At 32.6% G+C, this 21,158-nt stretch overlaps 2 protein-coding genes across 4 annotated transcripts; both read left to right on the plus strand.

The window, feature by feature from the left end:
- Positions 1-5,623: 5,623 nt before the first annotated feature.
- LOC144572878 (cell division control protein 2 homolog A-like) lies at positions 5,624-10,073 on the plus strand. Of its 2 annotated transcripts, none has more exons than XM_078322560.1 (8): positions 5,624-5,728; positions 6,143-6,327; positions 6,793-6,913; positions 7,315-7,488; positions 8,305-8,468; positions 8,709-8,799; positions 9,452-9,505; positions 9,773-10,073. In XM_078322560.1, exons 1-8 carry the CDS (start codon positions 5,720-5,722, stop codon positions 9,860-9,862), a joined length of 888 nt encoding a protein of 295 aa, XP_078178686.1. In that variant the 5' UTR covers positions 5,624-5,719; the 3' UTR covers positions 9,863-10,073. The 2 variants fall into 2 exon arrangements, with proteins under 2 accessions (XP_078178686.1, XP_078178687.1); XM_078322561.1 differs by having other exon boundaries at positions 8,709-8,796.
- Positions 10,074-15,404: 5,331 nt separating this feature from the next.
- On the plus strand, positions 15,405-20,847 carry SSE1 (shrunken seed protein (SSE1)). 2 transcript variants are annotated; one of them, XM_078322023.1, is made up of 9 exons: positions 15,405-15,588; positions 15,870-15,927; positions 16,860-17,085; positions 17,554-17,780; positions 18,072-18,331; positions 18,773-18,840; positions 19,410-19,471; positions 19,897-20,000; positions 20,555-20,847. In XM_078322023.1, exons 1-8 carry the CDS (start codon positions 15,520-15,522, stop codon positions 19,956-19,958), a joined length of 1,032 nt encoding a protein of 343 aa, XP_078178149.1. In that variant the 5' UTR covers positions 15,405-15,519; the 3' UTR covers positions 19,959-20,000; positions 20,555-20,847. The 2 variants fall into 2 exon arrangements, with proteins under 2 accessions (XP_078178149.1, XP_078178150.1); XM_078322024.1 differs by having other exon boundaries at positions 15,527-15,588; positions 15,870-15,944.
- The last annotated feature ends 311 nt before the right edge of the window (positions 20,848-21,158 follow it).

Below are 21,158 nucleotides of genomic sequence, written 5' to 3' on the forward strand. Positions count from 1 at the left end.
CTGCGAATTAGAATTAGTGAACTTCTAAAAATAAATATAACAACAAATAACTCCTAGAGTAATAATAAAAAAAAAACGAAGCGACTCCAACGGAGGAAAAAAAAAAATCTCAAATTCTAAATCCAATTAGCGGTCGCCTCTCACAGTCTCACTCCATCTCTTCTTTTCGAGTTTTCACGTAAGTAAAGTCATCTCGATCAGAGTGCGGCGATGAGTAGATCTAGTCATATCAGAACGTAGCGGTGATCGAAAGAGCAAATCTGATCGTAGAGCAAGATAGGGATTAAGGTATTAGAATGATTATGAGCATATATAAATAGAATTATAAGAGTATATCTAGGAATTTAGAGGGTGATCGAGAATGATTAGAGTAATTTTAAATAATTTAAAAAATTTCGTGAGAATATAGAAGTAAATCTAAAAATCAGAGTCACTTAAATGGTTGTAAAATATATTTTTTTATCAATTAAATTGTTACTAAACATAAAAACCACTAACCTTCAAATAAATAAAAAATAGTGAATACTAGAACAGTAGAACATCTTCATTCTAACTACAAATGAATTGTAAAACGCTGACATGAAAATTATAACATCACCGTACAATGTCAAATATTTGATAATTTACAGCGAGTCTACTGCTACAACTATTTCAATCATAGTGATATTGATTTCAAAATTAATCGAATAAGTTTCAAACGACGAATATAAATCATTCAAACCGATTTACTTCACACGTGACGCATTTACATGCAAAATTTAGTAATTTTTTATTTTATTTGGTACGAAATCAAATGGTCAAAAAATAAGATTTTTAAGTTAATTCTAATACATTCATTCTTCATCATTTTTTTTTAACAATTTGACTTCACAAGAAATAAATTCAAAAATTTATAAAATTTACATGTAAAACCGTCACTCATATGATAGATCGATTTGAACGGTTTAATCGTTATTTGAGATCTGTTTAATGAATTTTAGAGTCAACATCACTACGGCTAAAATAATACTATTATTATAGTAGTCAGACTCATTTATAATCTCACTTAATTGACTATTATGTTGAATTTTACACTGTTGTTTGTGATTGATATGCAATATGCAAAAGAATGTATTTGTAAAGATAAAAAAAAATATATTAAGATATTCAGTGGATTCCCCTTTAACTTATAATGATTTGTAGGGATTAAAATAGTTTAAAATTGATTGCGAAATAACTGTTAAAGTTATTGACATGATTGGACAAAAAAAAATTATATTGACGATTGCAACAATGAAGATGATAAGGTAGAGTAATATAAATAGTGTTTTTTTATCGGCAATTGTGAAAGGGGGCTTTTTAAACCGATCGGTTTTAGAAATCGCCTCGTCTCTTTTTCTTTTTCTTTCTCTTCTAATGAATTTGAATGAATTGTGAAAGGGAGGAGAGAAAAACGGAATATTTATAGCTATTTTTACAAAATAAAAAACAAATTATCAGGTCGGTCAAACTTTGGCTGGCCGAATATTTAAACGGACTGATCAAAGTTTGTCCGATCTAGACACTTTTAAAAATTGTCTCCAGAGCCGAATATATTTGATATTTTTTATTTAACGTTGGATATTGAAAAAAATGACATTTTAATCACGACATTCTCATCATTTTAATTTGTGGGACCAATGAATATTTTAATACAAGTTATTTTGATGGATTAGTAACTTTGCAATTTAAGTTTTACATTCATGATCCCTAATTGCAAATCAATTGTAAAAGGTGAATGACAATTTTAGATGCGGCCATTTTTATTAATATTTTTTTAAAAAAAAGATTTTTTTAAAACTGCCCTCATATTTGTTTTTTTTTTAAATACTCCGACCGTCATGCCCACGAGCGGCCCGTTCCTCCTAGCAGACCGCTCGAGCCAAGGGCGGTCCGCTAGGGACCAGACCATCTGGGGTCCGGGTGATCCTCTTTTTTTTTTTTTAAGAGAGAGATCTTAATATTTTAATTTAAATAATTTTGTGAAGAAAAAGTTTTATTGTTTAGAGTATATGCCAAAAAATAAGACATTTGATATATTTATGAAGTGACGTCGTAACTCTTTATAACTTTGATTTGGTTTGTCAGTTGGATATCACGAGTTTAAAGATAACACTAATTAAGGACTTGGCCTCTGACAGCTTGTTGATCTTTTTATCTTTATTTCTGGTACTAAAAAAATAGTTTAGAGCTAATAAAATATATTAAAATCTCAAATTAGATCTCTGTCTATGCACAGTGCATCCTAGACTGACATCTGGTATGATACCAAGTCCAAACTCAGCAACCAAGTACTAAGCAAAGGCCACTGGTATAGTGCAATGTACTAAAAACATCAAATTTGATATCTTCTGATAAATCAGCAAATCTGGACTGATACAGGGACCAAACTGCGAAAGTGATTATACCAGCATGTAGAGCATTAAAAAATACACAGAATTGACACGAATTTCAATTTATTTGGATTTTTTTACAATTAGTTATGAATTTCCAAAGTTTGGTTTTTGAAAAAACTTTAAACAGTCATAACTTTGGCTAGGAAAGTCGGATTTGCGCGTATGACCACTTTTCAGAAAGGGAGGGGGGGACGGGACGAATCCGAATATCATTTTAGGGGAAACCTCCGGGTATCCAAAGCATCAGAATTTAAAAAAAATGTCGTTTAGTACCTCATAAATTCAGTTTAAGTCTTCGTTCGACAGTAGGCATACAACGATCGGTATTTTGTTTAGTCAATAGCCTAAGGGATTATTCAATAATGATCCATATAATTATTTTAAAATGCATTTACTATTTATTGTATTCGTTTGCCTATCTTCGAGTAAATGGTATACGTTGACAATAATCAAATAATCCAATTATTCTCTAAATAAATGGTATAAGTCGACAATAAGCAAATGGCATATGTTGACAAGAATCAAGGCCAAGTCCTCAGTGTTATCGTTAGACTTGTGATATCCAACTAACAAATCAAATCAAAGTTATAAAGAGTTACGACATCACTTCATAAATATATCAGATGTCTTATTTTTTGACATACACTATGAACAAGAAAACTTTTTCTTCACAAAATTATTTAAATCAAAATATTAAAATATCTAAAAAAAAAAAAAGGACCGCCCGGACCCCAGGCGGTCTGCTAGGAGGGGTGGACTGCCCATGGGCCTGGCGGTCGGGGCATTTAAAAAAAAAACAAATATGAGGGCAGTTTTAAAAAAATCTTTTTTTAGGGTATTAATAAAAATGGCCGTTTTAGATGTATTACTAATTAAGTGAGTTCATTATTTTTTCATTTATCTTGAGTAAAAATTAGAGATCAAATCACTTAATTATTTAATATACACAGAGAATTTCTTTATTCAAATTTTGAACATGCAACTTTTAACACGTAAAACATTATCTTTACTACTAGACCAAAATTAATTCTCATCAAGTTAGTTTATATAATTAACTATAATTATTTTTATTTTATATTCCTACAATTAAAGTTAGGATAATCACATAAACAATTAGATAGGCGATCCCACTTCGCACGATGAATTTACAAGTCTTGCAGTTACTATAACACATCCATCCTGATCTATTCATAAAATTTTATTATTTTCTTGCAAAATTACTCACAATTTTATTGTGTCCATCAAATTCTATATTACAGGAGAGCAAATAGTTTATTTCCTACTCATATGCACATGCAAGCATATGTTTAAATTCTATCATATACCCGTCACAGGTAGAAAAAAAACCACTTATTCTCATAAACCGATCTGTTGGAAAATGAAATATTTTTCTTATACATAATATTAATTTTTTTTAATGAAGAATAAATTGAGTAATTTATAAGTTAAAAACGAGTTTTAACACAAAGGTCAATAAATTAGGTAAATTTGTGAGTTTTTTTAAATTTAGGAGGATAAATATGATGTTATGAATTTTAGAGGAAAAATACGTAATTTCGAGATTTTTGAGGGGTATACATGACATTTCCCCTCCAATACAATATTAGTGATAATCCAAGTGAAACTTCTCATACAAAATGAACAAATGGAAAATAGGTAGGATTGTCAAATTTCAACGGGGGAATAAAATTAATAAATATTACAATGAGGAAATAATAATAAAATAAATATATTATCATTGATATTAAAGGAGGGTTTAAAAGCCTTTATTTTTGTGTATTTAATATACTTCTATTTTTTAATTTTTCGCAATAACAAAAATTTTCAAGACTCACGCGCTTAAATCAAAACTATTATATGTGATACATAGAAGTTTCTTGCGTAGAAAAAAAATCATCAACTTTGACTTTTATTTGTATATAAATTATTAAGTTGAAAAAAAATCAATGTTCATAAAATTTTTAACATCCGTGTATTTTTACAAACTCTTGATAATAATTAAAATAAAATTAAAATACCATAAATTTTTACAATTATATATTTATAAAAAAAGTAATATAGATCATAGTTAACTATTTTATTTCGTTATTGAAATTTTAAATTATATAAATTTTATAAATAAAGACCAAAAATAAAAATAAAAAACTGAATCCCTTCCCTGGCTATAACAAAAATTTCAAATTTAAAACGAACCTGTGCGGCTGTTGTCTAGCAAAATACTAGTCCCGGGGTCAAACAAAGAAGGCCCAAATATGGGCCCCGCTTGTCATAGTCAGCGTTCTGCACACCGTTTGTAAGCGAGCCAAATCCTCCGAGGTAACAAAATATTTCTGTTTATACCAGAACCGTCTGATCAGAATCTGTGCCAATCCGGACCGAGGTGGAATAGATCGGACGTTATGGATCTGAATAGAAATACCGTGTTACCTTTGGCGATATGAATTCTCAAAAGCTGGATTCTATCCGAAAATAAAGGAGAGGGAAACGGACCAAAAGGTTTCTCCTGCAATCCCGCCCCTTCTTTCTCATCCTTCCCGCTTCATTTCTAAATTCTAACGAAAAGGGAAAGATAAACTAACCTAGTAACCTTACCTTGCCTTTCCTCTCCTCTCTCAGTCACACACACTATCTCTCTCTCTACCGGATACAGGTACAAATTATCACTTCTTCTTCTAGTGATAATTGTGATCGCGCATTCTATGTCTGTATCCGTTGAATCAGATCAACTGGCGTCGAATTAGGGATACTTTCGTTTCTCTTTACTTGTCTGGCTGTTACCAGCTAAGAAGATCTTTTAGATCCGCTTTACGATACTGAAGAAATCCGCAATATAGGTGCTCGACCGTAATTTTGATTTGTTCCCGATCGGGTATTTTGCAAGAGTTCTCTCTGTGTTCCTGATCGGGGATTTCCTGATTTTGATTTGTTCGAGTGCTTTCAGTTGCGACATTTTGTGTGAACTAGATTTCTATTTGAACGGTAGTTGATCCTTTTCCTCCTGGATTTGTTCTTTTCCCTCTTCCAATAGTCCCTCGCGTAAGGCTAGACAAATTTATTCATAACAAAATTTGCTCGACGTCCTTAATAATTAGTGTTTATCAACCCGTGCTGCTGTTTCGAAATTCATATCAAATGACAATATCTGAATTTTCTAAAGTAGTTCTGTCCTTAATGTTCATCAACATCTATTCCTATTTGACAAAAAGTTAAATTATTTTTTATCACGGTATTGTATTGCTCTCCAGTTGATTTGTTTTCTCTTGTTTATCAGATCAGGCAGATTGCAGCGTGCATAGGTGATCAAGATGGATCAGGCAAGTTGGCATTACGCTTTATCTGTCCCTCTATCTCTCTCTTCTTCTCTTTCAACTTATGTATAGGCCCTTGTGGTTTTGATTAATTATGGAACTATATGCTTACTACACTCAGTCCTGTCAAGGAGTGTGGTGTACTTTGCTCCAGCACAAATTAATGAATAATACCAGTGCCAGAACCAAACTGTATGGTTTGTTCTAGGTAAGTCACCAGCACAAATCATTTTTTTTGGATGGATCAGATACCTATTAGTAACAATATAAGAAGTTCAATTGAATGCTCAAAGGCAAAAGAATTTTGAAACTTATCCAAGAGCTAGGAGCTTAGGACATCTGATGTTAGGTACTAGCCAATACATACTGATACTTTACTTGTCAGACTTTATTGTTTGTCCATAATTGTGATATATACAGTACGAGAAAGTAGAGAAGATAGGAGAAGGTACTTATGGGGTAGTATACAAGGCAAGGGACCGGTGCACGAACAAGCTTTTAGCATTGAAAAAGATCAGGCTGGAGCGCTCCGGCGATGGGGTTCCAAGTACTGCCATTCGTGAGATTTCTCTCCTCAAGGAAGTGCAACACTCTAACATTGTCAGGTCTGTTTTCTTTCTTCTTAGAGAAGGTATAAATTCCAGTATGATTCAAAGACAGTTTATATCAAATGTGTCAAACAAGGAGTCAGGTTAGGCCAGATTCTGACCAGTAGGCTTCTGTTCTTATAATTGAGTGCCTGATTGGGTTCTTGTTCGGGTTGGCCAGGTGAGGTTTCAGGTTGGGTCTAGTTTGGAACAGTTCTAGTCAAGTTCAGGATTGTTGGGTTTCTATTTTTTTGCATTAGGGGTATCTCAGGTCCTGGCTTGATGACAGTTAAGGTCTAGTTGGGTCCAAATTTGAGCAGGTTAGCAGGTATGCCTGATTTGACCAGAAATTCCCAAATTACCCCTTTTCACACTCATCATTAGGACTTAGGAGTTGGAATGTACTATAGACATTTGAGATTTTTTAATGATTAAATTGAATCTTATGATCACAAACTATGTTTGTATTACCATACTATGTAGGTTGCATGATGTAGTGCACACAGAGAAATGCATATATCTGGTTTTTGAGTATCTTGATTTTGACCTAAAGAAGCACATGGATACTTGCCCCAGTTTCTCAAGCAATCCTCGGATCATCCAGGTCAAATTTTTTTGCCTTCTTTATCTCAGTTCTCTCCGTTATCTATATGCAAGTGCCATCTGGATTAGCACATTAGTGTACTGAGATGTCAGTACATTTGATTTGGTTGAGTCCAAGGGGATTCTATTCTTTCTGTTTATTTTTATTTCCTCGTGGGAGGTGGGTTAGCATCTTTGTTTTTCCATTTTTTTATCTTACATATTCAATACATGCATGTTTGTTATGATGTAAGAACCTTTCCATTGCTATACAAGAAAGGGAAAGACAACCCCCTGACCCACCAAAAAGTAAATAACTTTACTAGTAGTTTTTCTTGACACGTGAGTACTAGGGCGTCTTGCCGCATACTTAAAAATCAGAGTGTTTTCATACTTCTGAATCTTTCTTTTTTTGGTGTGTAGTCATTTGTGTTCCAGATCCTTCGGGGTTTAGCATACTGCCATTCGCACCGAATCCTTCACAGGGATCTGAAGCCCCAAAATTTGCTAATAGACAAGCATAACAATGCCATCAAGCTCGCCGATTTTGGCCTTGCCAGGGCTTTTGCCATACCTGTCAGAACCTTCACTCATGAGGTCAGACTTGCAACTTTTTCTTTAAAAGGACCTGCCCCAACCAACTTGTTTGGGACTAAAGGCTTGGTTGTTGTTGTTGTAGGCAGGACCTGCCTAGGGCAGACTTGCAATTTTGCTCCCCCCCCCCCCCCCCCCCCCTGAAATTCTGGCAGAGTTTTGCATAAAATTTAAAAATAAATTTCATCAGCAATCACTCGTGCGCTATCTCTCTTCTCGCTTTCTTTGTTCCCCACCCCCCTCCTCACCCTCTGTTTCCCTTCGGAGTTAAACTGCATGTGATTGAAGATCGTATTCAATGGGTTCACTGATGACATATGGTTTGCATAAATCAGGATGAGCTGGTTAATTGTGGTCAGCTGCAGATCTGCTGAAATCATGGCACTTTAGACTTGCACTTTGCAACTTAGATCAAGTAAAAATTTGGTGTAGCGACCGGAATCAATATCCTCTGTGGATATAACTATAATGTGAATGATACCGTTTGATCTTTACTAGGTACATTTAATGGATATACCAGCAATACCTGTACAATTTTTTAATTTAGGAACAGATGAAATGCTACTTTTATATATGAGGGGCATTTAGTTTTCATTTTATCTCAGAGCCAACTCTAATTCATATTTATCCAAAATATCGAGGTAATATAATCTAAATGATATTTGGTAGACCAACTGGCTGGTTGATTTTATGATTTTATAATTTATACCATTTTTAGTTAACTACATAAGCAGATAAATTAAAGCTTTTCAGTGGAATATATTCATACATCCATATTTTACCGATATGAACTAACTTTTGTTCGTCTTTTATGAATAGGTGGTGACGCTATGGTATAGGTCTCCAGAAATATTATTGGGGTCCAAGCAGTATTCAACCCCAATTGACATATGGTCAGTAGGGTGCATATTTGCAGAGATGGTTAACGGCCAACCTTTGTTTCCCGGTGACTCTGAGATTGACCAAATCCTCAAAATTTTCAGGTTTAATATCACTTGTCTGAAACTTCAGGTCTTAATTTAACACAATTTGCCATCACTGAACCCAAACATGGTCTTGATTTATGATAAGTTTGGTTAAGCTTGTACTGGTAACACACTGGCCTTATGTACATGGCGTTCTCAGCAGAGCTTGGACTGATCAAATGTTAAAAATTTCTAGTTTAGTATGTTGATATTGGATAAATTGTTTACTATGGGAACTGACTGAACTAATAAATGAAGGGTACTGGGGACCCCAGATGATATGACATGGCCAGGAGTTACTTTCTTACCTGACTACAAGCTTTCTTTTCCCAAGTGGCATCCTCAGGTAGTAATATACTTTCTAGTTTTGGTTTCTTTCTCATTTCCTATTTTTCAGCCATCTATGTATTTGAGAACTCTTATGGATAATAACCCCTCAAAGAGTGATACTATGGTATCATGCATAACGCGGATTGTGCTGTACCACGGATCAATATTTTTGTTTCAATGTCCAAATAATCAATCTAAACCATTCAACATGATTTTCATATGACAATGTACTTGCATACCAAATTCTACATTTTTTCAAAAAAATATATTAATCTTTTAGATAGGTAGGAAATCACTACTTTTGAATGGTCTACAATAGTGATTTTCAATATATTTAAAAAAAAGTAAAAAAATAAAAAAAAAATGTAAAATCTACAGGTACATTTTTAGATGGAAATCTTGTTGAACGGTTCAGATTGATTATTTAGACTATGAAAATGAAGATATTGATTCGTAGTACATACTAATATGCGCTATGCATAGTACCGTAGCATCACTCACCCCTCAAGTATAACATTTTCTGGATGAGTTCTGTCTGTTTTTTCAAGTTAAAGATGGACATTAACAAAGGCTATGCATCCAATGTTTTTTTATTTTATTACATGTTCCTCTGCATGAAGATTAGTGAGACATATTTGGAATTCTAATTGAACATTTGCAAACCTTTGCAGGACCTTGCAGTGCTTGTACCCGAATTAGAACCATCAGGAGTTGATCTTTTGTCGGTACGTTCTCTGTCTTTGTTCTCTCAAGTAAATTATGATAAAGAAGTGCCAGCAATGCACAACAGTTGATCAACATGGTGCAGCTCTTTTCAATTTTTTCTACTTGTGTTCTAACCAAACTCCAGTTTTACTACGAGCTTGGGCCTGTATTCATTTTTCATTCCAGTGAATAAACATGTCAGTTATGGTTAATACTGAAATAAACCTATAGAACACAGTTTGATGATAACTTAGATTTTGTTTTTGAAATTTGATTCATGCAAATAGAAAATGCTTCAGTTAGACCCAAGGAGAAGAATTACTGCCAGGAGTGCGCTTCTACATCCGTACTTCCATGGTGTGCAATTCATTTCCTAATTTCAGGGATTTGAAATTTCATATATAGTTTTGGCCTTTTGGGACTTTGATGCACATACAATCTTGTAAGTAAATGCACCTGTTAGTTTCTGGGATTTGCAATTTAGGTTCAGAGCTTTTGGAATTAATAATCCATACTGTGCATCACATTAGCTCATGCCTCATGTATATCTTCAAGTAAAAGTTTGTATGAAAGCATTTTTGTGTCAAATTGCTTTTGAAATTAATTACTGCAACTTTTTTTTTTTTATGTTTTTACGTTTGGCAATATATAAAATTGAAATGACTCATCGGTTGTTTTTTAACATCCTATATAAATAAGACAGCGTTAGTCAATACTATATGAAATTAAATGTCAATTATTATTAAATTAATGTAGTAAGTGTAAACTTTATAAAAATTCAAACCTGTAAATGATTAAATTTTTGTAACATATTGCGTACTAAAACGGTATTTTTTTTTTTTATCAGTTCGAGACTAAATTTCTTGAGCAAATCAAATCATTTCCCAATGCTATTAAGACCGTTTTTGAGCTCATCTTTTATCTTTTAGTGGGGAAGATACGGACACTTTAGTTGATTAAAAAAGTGTTTTTAGTTGTCTGTGCTGGTAATATAAAATTATAAATATTTCTAGAATTTTTAAACTAGCTGTTGATGGGATGAAGAAACAAGCGCCAAAATAAAAATAAATAAATAAAGGTATTGCTAGGTGTAATTAGGTTGTCGACTCGTTGTGGTCACTTTTCTGCCGATTTTTTTATTAATAGAAAATAAAATAATAAAATATCGAAAAAGGTATAGATTTTGGGTTTTGTCGAAAAATAAGTAGAACGGTTTAATAAACCCGTTCAACGGGACGGGTCTAATTATCCCGTCCGGATTTAAGTATTAATTAATTTAATGATGACGCTAATTAAATTCAGTAGAAAGAAAAAAAAAAAGAGAGAGAAATTCCCAGACGGTATAATATAACCCGTCCGGTGTTACAAAAATTTATTTTGAATGTTGTAACAAATGAATTTTGTTGAAAAATACGGGTTCAGTGGCATAGATGTAATTTGATATTTTTAACGGCAATAGTTCTCTTTTTTTTCTCTTTGTTTGTGGGACCTAATAAACTATGGCACTTTTTTTTATTTTAAGATTTATGGGGTCTTTCCTATGATACGAAATTTTCGAATATTAATCGGATTTTATTTTTTAATTTCTATTAATAAAAAATTTAGCATAATTACTACCATAGAAATGGCATGCTAATTGTAAATTTGTAATTAACGTGATAATAGCACAAACCATACCTGCTCTGAATCTCCATCTCATGTCTCTTTCTCCAGTGCTAGTGCTACTATACAATATTGCATCATCTTCGGTACAATGTAATAAATTTCATAATAAATTTTTTAATGCCGGATGGGTTATATTATACCATTCGGGATTTTTTTTTTTTACTCAGGACGGGTCTGCTTGTACTGTCCGGGTTTTTTTTTTTTTCCCTTTCCGCTGAATTTGATTAGCGTCGTCATTAAATTAATTGATACTTAGATCCGGACGGAATAATTAGACCCGTCCCGCTGGACGGGTTTATTAAACCCGTTCTACTTATTTTTCGACAAAACCCAAAATCTATACCTTTTTCGATATTTTATTATTTTATTTTCTATTAATAAAAAAATCGGCACTTTTCTGCATGTTTGCTGTTTACCTTATTTTTATAAATACAGTATTTTTGCATTTGAAGGATGTTTGACTTGACCATCTAGTATATGTATAATATATTCTGTTTTTAATAAACCACCAATGCTAATTGTCGAGAAAAATAGCTCCTCTCCCTTGGCACATTCAAGTTGGAGACGTCCATTGTTAGGTTTTATTTTTTTATATCTGGATGGAGATCAAGTCTTTTAATTTTAATATTTCGCCATAGATTTTCTTAGATGCTATATCAAAAGCTGATTTCCTTATTGTTAGTTTTATTATGTAGAACATAATTATATTAACTTTAAAATTCAATGTCAATTCTTCTTTTATACTAAACTTAGACACCGCCAAGGACTTAAAAGATTGAATATGTTCAACGAAGTTATTTAAAAAGATGCTGGATAAATAAAATTATATAATGTCTTATAGATTTTCTCCTCCTTATAAAGTACATGAATACACGCATATAAAACTTCTCTAACATAAGAAGTACCTTGCTTAATTAGTTCTAAGAAAATAAAAGTCATATTTTTTATTTATTTATTGTGCCGTGGATATTAATTTTGAATTCCTACCCTGCTAACATTTCTGTGAGGGCATGATTTTTACTATAATTCAATTTGAACCTAATTAGTATTAAAATTTTACATATGAAATTTATGACATAATTTGAGTTGCCAAAATTTAATTATATTGCTTCTATGCTTACCTCTATACTTTATGACGTAATTTGATGCAATATCCATGGGATAGAAATCATAAAATAATTTCACTCAAGTCAAAATTATATACAGAGCCTATTTAAAATATGGAGAACCATTTTAAGATTATCAGATACATCACCTGATATGAATGCGACTATGCGAGTATATAACACAGTATTCTAAATAACGGTATGTACTCGTTGGATAGGTAGGGTACCACCAAACGATTAAGTAGGAATAATCGGTCATAATCGGAAATAGTCAGCTAATTAGTCTGAAAAATTTGTAACAGTTTAATTTCCACTAATAACTAATCAGTTAATTAATTAACTTAAACGACCGTTTTTACAACACTGATATAACACTGAGCATGAGGTATTGGTCATGTGGAAAAACGCTGATGAAGGAAAATGGATGCTTCCATTACTTTCACAACTGGATGATGGAAACCCGGATCATTAGATCCTATTCCTGGCCCCGTTAACCACTTGCAGCCGCACATAGATTCCAGATTTCTATTTAGAAAGCTTCTCTCTTTTCTCTGTTTTATTTTTATTATTAGTTTGGTTTACTTCTTTTTATAAAAAACGGTTCATTAAAAACATATAATTGTTATTTGTTCGTAAATTAGCCATGCTAAATTCCATTACTTTAAATTATCGAACCGTTTTTTTTTTTTTTATCATCTGGTTTTCCTTTTATGTTTTTTGTTTGTAATTGAAAAAATAATACCTCTTAATGGGACACTTTTTTTGGAAAATTGATAATTATTGTCCGAATTTGTTAGTAATAAATATACATCATGGTTATAAACTGTGTATAGAATATCTGAATATATATGAATTCCATACAAAATTGTGCAAAAATAAAACCTCTAAAGGAATTCAAGGATGATTAAGTCCCCTTCATTTATTTTTTTTTATAAATTTCATGCATAATTTTTATTACTTTTAATAAAATTTTATAGGTTTTTCTTTTCTCTATTAATGAAGCATTTGTATAATTAAAATGTCTTGTTCTAAAAATATATCTTGTTTGTTAAATTCAGTCCATTACAATAATTTCTAATGATGTCCTGGATACTCAGCAAACATAATTTACAGTGGCTTGGAAGGAACCATAAACACCGTAGATAATTAAATATAATTTCCTATTATACATCTAACCATAAAAGTCATTTCGTATTAAATTAAATTCCTTCAATATGGGAATTTTTTACCTGTAAAAATTATTAAAATAAGACGTACGAAACTAAAAAGAGTGTCTTGTTTTCAACAAATATAGAAAGAACGGATTTATTGAGTCCAATCTAAATATTATGGATTAGATTCAATGATTCAGATCCATATTTTTTTGAATTTGGATCCGGACTGTCCGATTAGAGAATAATCAAGTTCTGATCCACGAATGATCTCAGAAAAAACATAGTATTTGGATCCGGATCATTAAATCAGATCCATATATCTTGGATCAGACTCAGTAAGTCATATTTTTCTTTATTTATTGGAAATAAGACACCTTTTCAATTTTCACATGCCTAGACTTAATAATTTCTATGAATAAAAATTTCCTTAAATAAAAAATAACTTACCACCATTTTCAAATTTCAAGGTTGGCTCGAAAAATGTAAAGCAAAACATTACTTTTCTAGGCCACTTGATGAAGAAAAATGACAAAATATAGAAACAAATCAAACAATCAATCGAGAAAGAAATCCCTTTTCTATCTCCTCCTCTTTTCCATCTTATCGTACTTCCAATAGAATTGGTGGTCCCACTCAGCTAAACAAATTACGAGCGCCGCCGACGTTCTATTTATTACTTTTTATTAGGAGTGTTATGTAAAATACCGCCCCCCCAAAAAGGTCAAAATATTGACAACGCAATTTTCACTTCATGCAGCGTAGATACACTAAAATCAAAACAACGCCTATATGACTGGTGTGCTGCATGAAACAAAAACTACTCTGTCAATATATTGACCCGTCCCCAACCGAGCAACCTTTTTTATTCGATAATGTAGAAACGAAAAATGGGAAAAAAAATCGAAATTAAAACTTCTACAGTTAAAATTGGCATATATTATTATAATAGTCATACTAGTATCATGCCCTTGCGTTGCAACGGGGACATATTATAATATATATATATATTAATGAAAATAATAATTATCCAAAAATTAAGACACATATTAATAGAAAATTTATATGATTATGTATTTTAATTTAACTTTAATCGTGATCTTTGATAACAATTTGATGATGTGATGATTCTTTATTTTTAAGTACCAATGACGTCAAACAATAGCTCGATTTGAATCTAATATAAAATATTATACAACAATTCAATATCAACATATAATATGATATTAAAAAACATAAATAAAAAGTGTTATCGTGTGTATGTATAGGATACACACACATATTATAAGAGAAATATATATCCACACACACGTTTCAATTTATATTTTTCTTTGTTTCCAATTTATATTCTTCTTATTCTTTCTTTCCAATTTAGAATATACACGCACAGACACACACACATTGATATATTTTATATTGGAAATATATTCTAAATTACCCACAACAATATGTATATAAACAAAGAAAGAAAAATAAGAAAATTAAAAAAAATGATTTCTATTGTGATCCCTATAAAAAAGAAAAAAAGGCAATGAAAGAAAGAAATAAGAAAATAGAAGGTGGAGCCTTCTCAATTGAAGGGGAGAAATATGAAAACAAAGAAATAAGGAAAATGAGAAATATATCTCTAAATTTCAGAGTATGTTCAATTTTAATTGTAACGTATTGTGTGGCAGTACATGCGGTGAGTATATTTTTAATAAAATTTAGATTTCTATACATAAAACATATGCATTTAATTAAAAAAAGACAAATTATATAACTGGAGGGTTGAGATCAAATCCGAAGCTGTTGACCGATCCGATACCCAACGTGCTTAATAATAAAATGGAGATTACATACTTTTTTTTTTAATTGGAAAAAGATCTAAAAAATCCACCTTCCCCGCACAATTAATGCCGATCTCAAAATATTATTCTTCAACTTCACTTTTTTTTTTTACATTATTACTCAATAAAAAACTTTGCCATTATAGCCCCCTTTTCTATCTAAAGCTTTACAGAAGCGACTCTTTCTCTTTGCGGTCAAGGAGAAAAAAAATAACAGAAAAGGAGATAAAAACTCGAAGAGAGAGAGAGAGAGAGAGAGAGAGAGAGAGAGAGAGGAAGATCAATGGAGACTTACAAGCAGTTCGTGCGAGCGAACAGAGAATTTGTTCAAAATCTCGAATCCCTCGCCAATGTAAGAATTCATTACATCGCTTTTCAATTTCAATTCGTTATATTTTGGTCGATGTTCTCAAAGAAGCAAGTATCTGTGTGATTAATACTTACTTCTTTTTCCCTTTTTTAATTTCGGATGAGAAATCTACATTTTTAGTTACTTGGACTTAATTGTTTTAATAGGGTTGACAAAATCTAGCTTACAACCCCACTGATACTGGTACCTGAAACTTGATGTACCATCATAAGTTGCAATCCTCAATAATTTTTCACTGCTAATATTCTTTTATTATTTTTTAGGCAATTACATGGCTGCTACCAGAGCGGTTCTCCAATTCAGAGATCGGGCCTGAAGCAGGTTTTGTTTATTGTTTGGTAAATTTGCTCTTTTTGATTTTTGGGAAAGTTTCTTCTGTACCCCTAAACAATTTTGATATATCAGTTGCACACAATGCTGCAAAATGGAAACCTGTATGTCATATAAAATGTCAGGCATAACCTCATTTACTTTGGAAGTTGGTTTATTTTGAATTAGATATCAACAAGAAAAATCCCATCAATCTGTGTTTGGAGAACTTTTTTCTATCCCTGGTTATATGAAGAAATAAAAGCCGTGTTTCTAGAAAAATAGTTTCAAGTATGTTTAAAATCGGAACACATTTTTACAAAAGGGTTTTCTGAATGCATGCACTCAGAAGTGTTGTTTTCTGAATGCATGCATCAGGTTGTAAAACTTGAGAAATTCCATATTTGGACGGGTTTAATGATATTAATGCGATATGGCTTGTACCAAATTTGGACGATATTAAACCAATGCTTATAGTTTGTTGTTGTTTTGAACAAGTTTTGTTAAACTAAAATGAAAAATAAGGAACAATTAATCAAATTTTACTTGACCTTTCACAGTCCTTTAGTAATCAGAAGAAAAACTTAGCAACGGGGAGAAAAATGAGGTAGCTATTTGATTTTTAATTATTTTTCACCTAGATCTGCCATTGGTCTGCTTGATACCAGATGTGATGAGTGCTGGGTTCTGAGATCATATCATTCGCCTGATCTATTTTCATTGTTTTAAACTTCCCTGTCTTCAAAATGTATGGAACTATTTGTATTTAACACAGACTAATTTTTTTGAAAAATAAGAACGAAAAATAGTAGCCTGGTCATAGTGCAACGAGACTATTTCTGTAACTTTCGAATAACAGAAGGGCTAAACTCAAAAACTGTAATTTGAGCAAACAGGTGATTCATGCAACTTCACCTATTTTCTAACCAGCCTTTATTCCGCAGTTTATGCATTTTTGGGCATGGTAAGTGCTGTGAACCAGCACATAGTCGACACGGCCCCACAAACGCTAGTTCATCGAGGCCAGGAGGGCTTCAATATATCACAGCTTTCTTGGTCTCTCATTTTGTCAATTTTAAAAGATGGTGAGGCAGTTGTGGAAGTGGCATCTCAGCATTTCTTTGGGCAAGACGGAAAATGGGGCTTTATTGCGGCCATGGAGGCCATCAAGTACTCTTTTCTTTGCTAATGCCTTTAGATTATTAGGTCTGTTTTTGAGGCATGCCCCTGGAAAAGATCTAATACTGTATGTATCCCTGCAATGCTTAAATTATTTCATGGACACACCTCCAAACGTGGATAGTACCCAATTAGCCCTCATTGAATGCTTCATTAACTATGTAATTTGAATTTTGCTAGACAAAATGCGAGTATAGTGTATGTGCCCCACAGACACCAAAGTACCATGCGTGTGAAAGATATTATCAAAGTCTTCCCGCATTTACTTTATTAGATGCTTATATAAAAGCACCTTTATTATTGTTTACGCCTTAGTCCTTTACAGCTAGGTGATCTTCTAGTTGGAGTACCAGATATTTTTCCTTTCTATGGTTTGGCATTATATTTTGAATTTCTGCAAGGCCAGAATTGCAAAGCAAACATTTTCACTAGGATTATGTGCTTTTATTGGGATACCAGGGCACTGGTACGAGTTGCGACATTTAAAGAGAGTGGGTTCAAGATGCTATTGCAAGGAGGGGAGGTTTTGAACGAGGGAAAGGGCCTATTTGCAAATGCAGAGGGGTCTTCTCAACATTCTCAGGTACCGAGGGGTCTAGAAGGAAGAGCTGTCAATGCGCTAAACAAATTTGGTCAAAATGCAAAATATAACTTGGGTACATACAGACCTGCACCTGTTATGCCTGGTAAATTCTCCTGACTCCCTTGGAAAAAATCATGATATTTGGGGGGGGGGGGGTAGGCATGTTCATAATTATTGGAAAGGAAAAAGGGGTGAATAGGAGGAAAACAAATACATAGAGAAGGGCTATGTAGGTTAATTCTCATGTCTTAGCAACATTGGAGGTAATGTCATATTTTGATAGAAACCCTGCAATGTAATTCAAGAAACTTTAACACAAGGGAGGGTGCAAAGTGAAAAAAAATCTTTATGAGACTAATTTGTCATTTTCGTTCTTTTTTTCTTTGTCTGACAGCACCGAAACCTACATTCTCAAGTATTTGGCATGAGAAAGGATTGCATGGTCGCCTATATTTAATAGGAGAAGTTATTCACGTATTGAGACCTGTCATATACGTATTATTTATACGAAAATTTGGGATAAAATCTTGGACACCTTGGTTAGTGTCACTAGCTGTTGAACTAACCGGCATTACCCTTGTTTCTCATGCTACTAGTAGAGACAGCAAGAGAGGAGGGAGATCGTACCAGTTATCTGACTCTGAAAAGGATGAGGTGAGTGCATTATATTTGTGAGGTTTCGCACCTTAGATGCATAGACAACTATTCAATTTGTGACTCATACGGCACTTTCTTTGAGCCAATTGCACTTTTAGTCTGAATTTAAACTCAATTCAGGCTCCATTTTGTCGTCTGTTGTGGCAAATTAGCCTCAAATGCAGACTCCTCCATGCAATTGGCAACCAAACAAGCCAGGAGAAAACAAAATGGAACAGAAGGAAACAAAAATGGGCCAAATTATTACTAGTTTAATTTGGGCTTATAGATCGTATCTGGACTTGAATGGTACCAAAATTCAATCTAATCCTTTAGCACCCCCTTTGCCCAAGGACAGTAATTTTACTTTAATAATTTTTCTATTTTCTACTTTATTTCTGAATTGGTTTTCGAGAATTGATAAAGTTTTTTTTTTTTTTTTTCTGTTTTTCCAAACAGCTCAAAAGGAGAAAGAATATATTGGCTCTGTACATCTTAAGGGATCCCTTCTTTACTAGATATACCAGGTACACCTGTTTCCGTGAGAATTTTCTATGAAAACTTTTGGTTACAGATTTTCTATTGGAGAAACATTAAATTTAAATCATGTCATGAGGTTGTCAATTGGAATGTGCTTTGAAGATTATGGCTTAAATTCTGTTAACTATTAACTGTAGAGTGTGCTGTAGTTTTAGTATCAGTTGTTGGTTTGTTGCATACATGCTTTCATTTCATTAGTCTGTTGTTTTATGTTTCATTACTTTTGTTGCCCAAACATGCTGCTATCAGCATTGTGACGAGGGCCTATATGTAAAAACTTTTATTTTAATGTTCAACTTGTCAGTCACTGGCAAGGTTTCAAAAAAAAAAAAAAAGATTCTGTTTGTATATACTAACTGGGTATCATTTAAATTATCTGGTATGATTTATCATATAACTCAATCGGATCCCTATTGACTCACTATTTCAGTATCCATGGCCGTAGTTCACGTCTTATTGGCACATATCTTTCTATATTAGTTTCTCATGATGAACATGTAAATTTCAAATATGCCCAATATTTTTAATTATTTGTACCTTCTATTTCTCTCTTCAGGAGTCGTCTGGAGAAAGTTGACCAGGTCCTTAGCCCCGTGCCAATTGTTGGCTTCTTTACATGTATGTTGACATAATTTTTCTTATTTGAAACAAAATACTGTGAACAAAAGAGGAATATATCACATCTTATCGTAGAAATCCGGCTAATTACCTCAGTTATCAGTATTAAAAGGACACAAGTGATTTTTCCTGGAAAAATCCTAGTGTGATATTACCAATTATTTGAAAAGAAGTAGCACCAGGTCAAGTAGTTATTTTGCGCTGTTATATATGCTGGCATGTCCTGGTACCGGATCAAAACAATGTGATTTCTTTTTTCTTTTTGCATCTTTTTGTCTATCTTTGTACCACTTAGCTGTCTCTGAATCTGTAACTATTGATACCAGCATAACCAGCATTTTTTTTAGATTCAATGTGTTATCATTGAATACTGTTTTGTTACTTTCAGTGACAGCGTATAAATTATTTTTTGTTTTTTGATGCAGCTAAACTTGTAGAGCTATTAATTGGGATTCAGACACGCTACACGTACACAGCAGGCTCATAAGAATACAAGAAAAAGAGAGTTAAAGTGTGTCATTATATCCTGGTATATTTCATTTGACAGCTTGCATATATGATTTCTCAATGCAAATTGCATTGAGAAAAACTTAACACTTTTGTTTTGATAAAAAAAAAAAAACTTAACATTTTTGGACTCTTTTAAGAAAGGGCGACCCATTGACAATGGAATTATTTGATAACTCCCAACAGTATATCTCAAATAAAGTATATATAAGTTTGAAAATTCAGATGATAAGTTAATGTTACGTGTTGTTGGTTATATAGACAGCGCACTATAATGAATTTCATGCAATTTAACTATAGTTAGTAAAGCATCAGGGATTGTTTTATACTTATGAATAGCACAAATTCGTTTAATGAAAGGTAAAACATGCTCTAGATCTCATTAGTTTTTGTGTGCTTGATATACAATACAGATCATACCTAAACTGTACTTTTTTTTTAGATTTTTAAGATTGTAAAAGTTACATGATTGTCAACGGATCGTACATCTTAACAAGAATGGTGCGATTTTATAGTGTACTTGTACTGTATAACCTTATAAAACAATGACGTGATGTTTGATTTGCATCTAAACAGGGGTGCTTTTTCGGAGTTTTTGAATTGCAATTGGAAAACTTGCTTTTCAATCGATGGTACGGTGGTCATTTGAGATTTTACTCCTGTTAGTCAGATAAGTTCTAAAGTTTCAGTTTTAAGCTGAGTTGAGATGAAATGCATGGGTTGCCTTGCATATCAAAACTTGGCTGAGTAGATTTTTTATAATTTATTGAAAGGCGGGGTCATCTAGAAAATAAATTTATTTGACAAATTGTTAATATGTGTAACATTTACGCAAGTATTAGGCAGGGAAATGAAATTTACTTTTTCCCTCTGAAGTTGTATTTTAAGAAATCGCAACATTCTTCCTGTAAAAGGCTATACAGTCGGCCCCATAGCAGACACAAAATCAGACACGGACACGGACACACATACATACCACGTCTTTTCTTTCTATATGATTTTTTGTTTTAGCGAGTTGGCAATAAAAAAGGTTCAATATGATTTTTTATTTTTTCTGGGTTAAAGTTTTCCAACTGTAAAAGCAAATTATGGGGCCACCTATTTTTGTAAAAGCAACTTAATGCGCATGTAAGGACCACCTATTTGTGTTTTTTATAACTTCTCTGCTTTAGATTTGATA

The sequence above is a fragment of the Carex rostrata genome, chromosome 20 (assembly GCF_964058835.1).
Source record: "Carex rostrata chromosome 20, lpCarRost1.2, whole genome shotgun sequence".
Taxonomy (NCBI): Eukaryota; Viridiplantae; Streptophyta; class Magnoliopsida; order Poales; family Cyperaceae; genus Carex; species Carex rostrata.

Excerpts from the sequence above, each read along its gene's own strand:
- LOC144572878 (XM_078322560.1), top strand. Across the intron at positions 6,328-6,792 it reads CAACACTCTAACATTGTCAG|GTTGCATGATGTAGTGCACA; the intron begins GTCTGTTTTCTT and ends CATACTATGTAG. Across the intron at positions 8,800-9,451 it reads CCAAGTGGCATCCTCAGGTA|GACCTTGCAGTGCTTGTACC; the intron begins GTAATATACTTT and ends AAACCTTTGCAG.
- SSE1 (XM_078322023.1), top strand. The coding sequence starts at position 15,520 with ATGGAGACTTACAAGCAGTTCGTGCGAGCGAACAGAGAATTTGTTCAA. Across the intron at positions 17,781-18,071 it reads ACCTGCACCTGTTATGCCTG|CACCGAAACCTACATTCTCA; the intron begins GTAAATTCTCCT and ends TTTGTCTGACAG. Across the intron at positions 18,332-18,772 it reads CTGACTCTGAAAAGGATGAG|CTCAAAAGGAGAAAGAATAT; the intron begins GTGAGTGCATTA and ends TTTTCCAAACAG.